Source organism: Gordionus sp. m RMFG-2023, chromosome 1 (assembly GCF_954871325.1).
Source record: "Gordionus sp. m RMFG-2023 chromosome 1, tfGorSpeb1-WG-v2, whole genome shotgun sequence".
Taxonomy (NCBI): Eukaryota; Metazoa; Nematomorpha; class Gordioida; order Chordodea; family Parachordodidae; genus Gordionus; species Gordionus sp. m RMFG-2023.
In genome coordinates this window covers 74,533,370-74,542,629 of record NC_088775.1, presented here as the reverse complement: position 1 = coordinate 74,542,629, position 9,260 = coordinate 74,533,370, and the positions used below count along the sequence as shown (strand labels likewise).

General features: G+C 27.3%; 1 protein-coding gene across 2 annotated transcripts; it reads left to right on the top strand.

Moving 5' to 3' along the window:
* The first annotated feature begins 224 nt into the window (after window positions 1-224).
* On the top strand, window positions 225-7,596 carry LOC135931268 (uncharacterized). 2 transcript variants are annotated; one of them, XM_065468264.1, is made up of 2 exons: window positions 225-363; window positions 3,628-7,596. In XM_065468264.1, the coding sequence occupies exon 2, from the start codon at window positions 3,811-3,813 to the stop codon at window positions 7,465-7,467; it is 3,657 nt and encodes a 1,218-aa protein (XP_065324336.1). In that variant the 5' UTR covers window positions 225-363; window positions 3,628-3,810; the 3' UTR covers window positions 7,468-7,596. The 2 variants fall into 2 exon arrangements, with proteins under 2 accessions (XP_065324336.1, XP_065324337.1); XM_065468265.1 differs by lacking the exon at window positions 225-363 and adding an exon at window positions 3,368-3,457.
* Window positions 7,597-9,260: the final 1,664 nt, after the last annotated feature.

Genomic DNA, 9,260 nt, shown 5'->3' with positions numbered 1-9,260 from the left:
ATAATATTATATTACTCATATAATAGTTGAAATGACCATAAAGGCCTCTAAAATATTATATATAAAAATAATTCTTTTTCTTTTCGCAGAATTTTTTTTTATCAATAAAATAATATAATTGGTCTCTTTTTTTTGGATGAAAAAAGGAAGAAATTATCGATTTTTCATGCGTTTAACTATTATTTAATTTTAAATTATATTTAGCATTATAATATTATTTCTAGGATTCTTTTAGTCCATTTTAAAAAATTATTTTTTTACACTATATTTTATTTTAAAAAACAATTTATTTTCATCTGTGAAACAATATGTGTTAAAAATAAATCTGAGGAAAATCTTTTCAGTCCTATTAGGAAATTAAAAGTAAGCCGTAATGTTTTTTCCGTGCATTTGTTAAAACTTTATTATTTTTTTCAATATTTTTCGTCATCGCAATTAGATTGGTCATCTGCAATGTGTGTAATCAGGCAATGCGCATGTCTTAAAGAATTGTCTAAAGTTTTAATTATTGGTTGCGCGCATTTTTAAATTTGAAGATCTATTTTGCCCAAAAATGCATTTACATTCCATTATATGTGTAAAATAATACTAATCTTATAAATTTTAAGCAATTTGTTCATAAACTTTTGAGTAATTTTTAATTTATATATTGTACGTGGATTGAATAAAATAGGCAATACAAGTGTATGTATTGCCTGATTACGCACATTGCAGAAATATAACAGATAAAATTATTCCTTGTAACAATTTTTAATAACTCAGTAACAGTCTTTTTTTATTTGTTTTAAAAAATAGTTTATTATAAGGGAGATTGAGGGATAACCATGGTTGGTGGGCACCCTTTATTTTCTTCATAAAATACTTAATTAGTGTAGTTAGATTTTTTGCCTAATATCTCATCAGTTGTATAGATGCTGCTAAAAAAATTTAGTTTAAACTTTTAAGTTTATATAAATTTTTAATTAATGAAAAATATATGATCTTTACTATAAAAAGTAGGTATACTTTTTTTAAAAATACGATCATTAATGAAAGTTTATATTTTGATAATTAATTGTTTTAGGGAAGATCGGGCACAGAGGACCGATTTTGTAAAATTTGTAAAGCTAACAAAAGATATTGCCTTGCCAGCTATTGCCAGCTACCTCAAATAGTAGCTGACTATACAAAGTATCTAGTGTTATATAATTAATTTTTTAATTTTTTTTAGAAAAGCAAAATTTTCAATTTATTTTAATTTTCAAGCCAAAAAACAGGGCACATTGGACCAAGTGGGGTACATAGAATTACATATAAAATTGCATATAAAAATATTATATTTTAACAATAATATATTTTATAAAGATTATGAGGAATCACTAAAAATATAAAATCTTATGATACAATAAATAAAAATATATAAAAATGTTACATTTCAATGGTAAAAATGGTCCTACATATTTCAGTCTTCCCAGCCCTTAGTCCTTAGACCTGATAAAAGATGATATAAAAAATACTAATAGATAAATATTGTAATATAAAACTCACACATGTGGTAGAAGAGGATTTCATTTCTCATTCGATATGTTATATTTGATGATTTATAATATATTTGTGATAGATTTGGATGTTGTGGGTATCAACAATCCCTCTATCGTGGACGCTAAAAATTATAATTGGTGTTTAATAATATTTGCTAAAAAGTAAGTTCTCCTACTAAAACATTCCAAATAAAAAAGTGAAATAAAATAAGCAATAAATATATTTAAAAAAATAGAAAATTTAAACAAAAAGGAGTTATATCTAAAAAAATATTCATATTAATATGGCAGGTGGTTCAAAAAAAACGTCACGTTTTGAAATATTTATTTCTGAAATTTTTCTAATTCTATTAAAGAGTGTATGAAGCTTAATATTCTTTAAAAAAAATTATAATTTGATCTAGTCATCTTTTAGAAAATTGAGATTAAATATGCTAAAATTTGATTAAAAAAAATCACTTCAAGATTCAATTTTATTTGACGAAAAAAGGGAAAATGAATTATTTAGATTATAGCCTCTCGCCATTTTTCTACCAATTATAGTAAAAATAATGAGGTTATCAAACGAATCTAATTCTAATAAGCCTCTTTTAGTAACACCCATCAGACAATTCTTTAAACAAAAAAATGGTATTTTAATAAGTAATCTCACACTGTTAAAATTATGCCATTGAAATACACTAAATTTGATTCGAGGATTCCCTAAGAAGAAGTAGAGCATTTGTGAAGTTTACGAGCTTTAAATGGCTTCATGCTTAAGATTTTTCAAATCTTATCAACGACCCTCTAGCTCCTCTAGTTTAATTCCACTTGGATTATTTATATGTGGAATGAGTTAAACACATATAAATAAATAACTTTTAGATTTTCAGATGAACTTGGAAAAAAAATTGTGAAATGTGACTCTTAATCTCGCAAGGAAAAAAAAATAAAGTTGGCATTATATCAATGGAAGAAAAGGAGGGCAGATTTAGCAAATATTTCGTTAAATATATTTTGATAATTCTATAATTGTTATTCGATTACAGATTTCAAAGTATGTTTGTGTTTTGTTATAATTTATAATAAGGAAAATATTTTGAAAATAGGCGAGCGTCCGGCTAGTCAAGCACAATTGGGACCCAATTTGATCTCAAATTTCTAAAATGACTTAATTAAATTCTAAAAAATCATGGAGATAATAAGTTCAAACACTAATACAAAATTTAATAAAAACCGTGTGACATGTTTTAGAATTATAAAGATTTTAAGACGAGAAGTTTTTATAAGCTATCTGAGATAATGCTTAAGCTAAGCCCCAACAAAGAACTCATTTCACATAAATGTAGCTTAAAATATCTCAGCCGGCTGGAAAAACAAATTACCAATTTCTTGATATTTAAACTATAAAATAAGATATTTTATTTATATGCAAAATAAATTATTATTTTTGAATTTTAAGCTACTCTTTTTCTTTTTTTTTAAAAAAACGAGGCTTCACATTGTCCTCGGTCTTTCCTATTCGGTTTAAATTGTTAAATAAAATATAGTTTATTTTTACAATAAAGCAAATTTTAGAAAGGAATGAAAAAATACCATTCATAATCGAACCGTTTTCAGTCTTATAAATAATAAAAATATCTCCTGTAAGATTAATAGACATTAAAGAAAAAAAAAAGGAATTTTTATCGGATATAAAAGTTGCCATGAAATTAGGATGTAAAATATTGGTTAATAAATTAAATAATTTTTCTACATAAATTTTTAAATACAAAATAAAATAAGTTATTGATTTTGTATGTCTAAAATGTAGAGAAGAAAAATAAAGAAAAGATTAAACTTTGGCATAATTTTTCAAGCCAGGCCCGAATTTTTTCACAAATATTTGTCCAACCCGACTCGATCCTTTGTCCTGAAAAACGCGACCCGAAATAACAATTATTTGTTCGCCTGATCCGGTTCGAATATATTAAAATATACATATATGAATTAATATATTTTTTCAAAATATTTTGACATTTTTACACTTAACATAATCTTTTGATCATTAGAAAAACAAATATAAAATATTGGCACTTTGTTTCTCTTAAAAATTTCACAATATATCAATTTTATTTCAAAATTTAAGCTTGAATATCAAAATCTAGATTTTACATTCTTCATTATATATCAATTAATCGACACTGGACCACAGAAAATCGATTCCAATAAATATCTAATCTAGTAATTTAAAGCATCAAAAAAATAACAATAATAACAGTAGTCAAGCAATTACAAATGAAACTATGCGAGTAAAAATTACGTGACCCTGATGAACTTGCATGGTAACAAGCTTGAAAAAGACATTTTCGAGCTATCCAAATTACACATAGGTGCCATTAACTACTTTTATTACAAGAACTGCAAATACTATGATTCGATTGGACAGGATAAGGATAATTATATACGGGTTAACGATTTGGTCAAGATGGACCCTCACCTCTGTAACAAATGTATTATATTATACATTAATCACCTACTGTATGAAGAATTGATATACATTTTAATCAAACGAAATAGTTGTACCAAAAATATAATATCATTAAAAAATTGTTCACAGATCCATATTAAGAGCACATACTTTCTAGAAAATTTCTTCCACCCTAAAACTTTTGATTCTTTCTTCAATTATTTGATTATATTAGAGCCAGGAAAGTTGGATATGCTCCTTAATTTACGATTTTACCAAAAAACTCGAAATGATTGCCATAAAAATAAAATTAATTATGCAAGTATTATTAAAAATGATGTAATACCGTCTCACGAGATTGCTGCCTATAGTGATATAATAGTTAGGACTCCTGATCAATATTTATTCGACGTTAATCCTATTTTAAACCTTAAATCAGTCTCATATGAAATTTTTAATAGGGTTGATATTGACACCAAGATCAATTTAATTAAGACCAATGTTAACGCCGACATAGAACATCGTAATTTTAACAACAATAATAATATAAAAAGAATTCATAAAAAATCCAAATTACTCGATAACATTCACACAATTAATAGAGATGAAGTTAACCGCTTCTATGACAAAAAAATAAGTGTAAATAGATCCTACAAACATATCATGGGCAGTTTTAACATAGCCAAATTCAAAAGTATGATGAAAGGTATAGAAAAAAATGCGTTGGAAAGCAAGCTTAACGATTTTTCAACTCCTGGCCTACTCAGATATGACAATAAAATAAACAATGTTATATTATGCGCTAGTGAAAACGATATAAACCGATTGATTTTAAGAGGAAACGTGCCTAAAGCATCCTTAATAATAACGGGTAACAAATTCGCGAGATCTGGTTTTCTTAACTTGATGAGAAAAAAAGTGTCAATACACAAAGCTTTGCAAAACGGTAAAAAGTATGAATCTATAGAGTTTAGCCCACAAAATAATTCAACAAAAAATTTCAAGACTTCAAAAATGACCTTTACAAGACAGGAGCCTAATAAGGATGAGAATGTCCCCTCTAAGACCATATTGATTGGAAGTAACACAAATCAATTGAGATCCCGTAAATTTAGTAAAATTTTAAATTCGAATTTCTTCAACCCTTTTTACAGAGTCAATAAGGTTGACGTGATAAGTAAATCGACTGCCAAGATATGCCAAAGGAAAAAAAAGTTTACACAAAATATGGTAGGTCATCGTAGCGACAAAAACTCTAAGATGATAGGAAAGATTCCTATTAATTCTAAAATTTCCTTTTCCAGAGTTTCAAAAAATTGTTTAACATCATATAATAATCATGAATGGGCAAAATTACCCAATTCAAAATCCTTATTTTATTCTACCCGTTTAAAGAGTAGTGATCCGCAAATTAATTTATCTTGGATGGTCGCTGACTATAATAAAAATAAAAATAGCAATTGCCCAAATAACGATGCGAAATATGTTTCGGCTATTATGGCATTAAAAAACATTGGCAGTGAAGATTTATTGGTGTCTTTGGCGAAATGGGTATTGAGAAAGTTGCATATAGTGTTGCTAATAATCGATTTGGCAGTTTGTGGTTACGAATTTGGCCAAGAACAAAATAATGACAATAAATCCATAGATTCCTTTGTACTTAGTACCTCAAAAAAAAAATTGGATTTGATAGGTTCAGATTTTGAATACGATAGTTTATTAAATAATGATGGTACGAATATTCAGAATAATTATGAATACGAGCGTAACTACCCTATTAGCCCTTACCACACCCCCATGTATGATAGCGAAGTTTATTTAAATTCTGATGCACTGTTACCTATTAAGAGTTTAGGCTCATCGTTCTTGAAGAAAGGTGTTGAAGCGCCAATCGACCATGATAATATAGAATATGTAAATGATTTTGAAATGAACAATCAGCGCAAGAGCCTTATTAACCATAAATTCAAAGCCTCATTTAAGAATTTGATGAGAAAATTTACTCGATTACAAATATCCAATCCCTCGCCAGATCAACTATCCAAAAAAATTAACCCAAGTATTAATAAGTTGTGGAATAAAAAATTGAAAGATATTGATACGAATTACAGTGTTCCTGGGAATTTGAAAGGGCATACTTATAGATTTAGTTATTCTCCTTACTCGAAAAAAAATTATCCAATACCCATTACAAATAATGTCAACAAAGACATGTATGATGGTAATAAGGAATCTCAAAATATAGTAAAGTCAAAATTTTCTCAGACATTTTTGATATGGAAGATGATTAACGCAAGCTTATCCCAAGACACCAATAAAGATACACGTCTTAAAAAATTTGTGCCGCAAAATGTGAAATCCTTAAGATCCATTATCGATATCAATATTGAAGATATAATTAATTGGATCAAAAGGATAGACCGAAAATTATGTGCCCAAGGCTGGCAGGATTTAAATTTCTCGGATGAACCAGCAAATATAATATTTTTATTTGGAATTTTAAAAAATCAGTTTTCAGTCCAAACAATTTTAAATCATTGCTTGACAGCTGTGAAAAAGTATGTCAAGCTTTACTCCCATAGAACTAAAGAGAGCTTATTAAATAAAAGTTTCCGAACAGCCACCGACTCGGGCTACGGCGATAATTCTCCATACCAAGTAAATGAAGTGCACAAAAATATCTTGAATGCTCTAACACTCATATTAAGCTTAGGTGAATATAACGAATCCCACCAAAATAGAGCAAAAGTGAGAAGATATTTTAAATTTAATGACCTTGAATCTCTAACCGCCGATCCAACAATGCAAAATAATGATGGCCAAATAGGTACTTTAGAAAATATCGAAATCAATCTAAATATATTATTAAAGTCTGATAAGCTCGATGATAATGGAATCCAAAATTTTGAATCAGCTTTTCAGAGTATAAACAATGGAAAATATATGGAAATAACGGAAACTATATTGAAAGCATTGTCGCAAATGTCCGATTTTAAAGCTATGGTTAAACGAAGTATTATGTCGACTCTGTACATATCCTTTTGCTATATGGGTAACGAAATTTCTTACCCGGTAAAACCTTTTTTCAGTTTTGATTATACGAGCGATGAAAGTTTTTATGACGATTCCTATGATAGCTTAGATGAGGGTTGCAACGATTATGATTACAATGTGCCCCATAAAAAAGATATAAACAATTCCATGCGCGAAATAAATGTGGGAAAAAGCTTTTGTGAACTCAATAATAGCAATAAGAGCGCGAGAACTCATTCCTTATCTAGATTTTCCATGGATGATAAGGAAATCGAACAACTACCCTTAAACGATGGCAATTATCCATTTAATAATGACAACAATATGGTGGGCAGAAGATTAGTGCGAAAGAAGAAAAGGAGTAAGAAAGAAGAATTTTGGATGGAATGCTTAAACATTATTGATAATTGTAGCCACGCTATGCTCATGACAAACTCGGAACCCAATTATTTGTTAGATCTCTACCAGGAATTGGTGACCTTATGAGTATGTCAAATGTTTCAGCATATCAATTTTTATTATTGATAAAAGAATATTTAAAGTCAACAAAATCATGCATTTTTTTAAATATTTATTTGTCAAAATATTATATAATTATATTAGTAATGCAAGCAAAAAAATATTTATAATATGAGAACCTAATGTGAATTTCGTCTTAATATTTTTTGATATATATATATATATATGATTTAAAATTAATCATATATTAATATTTTTACAATTTGATATGAATAAAAGTTTTAAAAAATTCCCATAATTTATTTGCCGTAGCGGTTAGACCCAAAGTTGTTAACGCTCCTTTTTAAAAGTAGCTTCCCGCTTCAAGTAATGGAGTGCCACTCCTAGCCGCTCCTTTGATTTTCATTTTTTTTAAAGTACACGAAACAAAATCATATTTTTTTATTAAAAAGTTTTACTTATAATATTAAATGATATATCAAAATATTTATAAACTTTTATTAGCTTTTAAAAGTAATATATTTTCTAAGTTTGAATCTAACAAACATCCACCCTTCTCTCCTCAAACCTGTTTAGCATTACTAAAAAGGCGCTCAACAGGAGCACTAGTGGAAAGCGGGGTATTGTATTTTATAAAAATATTTTTTAATTCAGGAAATTTATCAAAAATAGTAATTTTGATATCATTATTTAGAAAATATTTGTCCAATATATTATCTTCCTGATGATAAATTTCATGGAATCCAATAAAATCTTCCAAATCATTGCAGGGTTTCCGTAAACTAGAAGCTATTTTTGCATCAGGAATTTGTTTTCTTATAAAATTAATTAATTTGTATTTTAGTTCCATATTTTGGGCATATTTTATCCATTCCCTATTTAATTTGAATGTAGGATGGATAATAGCCGCAATGATATTTTCATCATTATTGAATATCTGCAATAAAGTTATTTAAATAGATAATTTATTTTTTATTTCCATTTCCTCTTCTATGATGTCTGGATCCCCAAGAAATTTCTAATATAAAAGAAAGAAAAACTTGATGTTTAATATTTTAACTGATTAGATGAAAACCCAATATAAAACTCGGTTCAAGATTAATATTGCATAAATTTAAATAAAATAAAATTTCATTTTTTATTGGATTTTAATTAACAAATAAATAGATTTATTAATATTTAAAATAATTTAATTTATATATTAAAGAGTGGTGGAGCGGCGCTCATCCACTCCAGCCCTAAAAGGAGCTAACTCAGGTGTTTTTAAAAAAGTGTAGCGGCGCTATAGAAGCGCTACTTCTTAACAACTCTAGTTAGACCATATATTGTGAATTTATTTGTAAAAATACTACCAAATATAAAAGTAAATTTTGACAACCTACCAGTCATTGACAATAGAAGACAATCTAAAAAAAATTAAAGTTCATCCTCTATCAACTCACTGAGTGACATAGCATAAATATTAACAAATATATTGATAATAAATATTTTTAAGAGGGACCTGGAAGAGAAATTTTGAACAAGGTGAAAAAAAGAAAGGATAGACCGTAAGGGAAGAATTATTGGTATAAAGATATAATTAATTATTTTGAAAAGCTGCAGCATAATTATCCTGAAAGATGGTCCGTTTTGATAGCTTACAATATATATTTTTTTATACTCTAGATATATATTCTTGAATAAAACAAAGAAATGCTCTTTGTTAGATCAAACTAATAGTTAGATATTTCTATTTTCGATTTACTCTGAAATATAGATACAGATCCTTCCAAAGTTAATATTATGTATTAATTGAAAAAAAAATTCATAAATATTTTTTT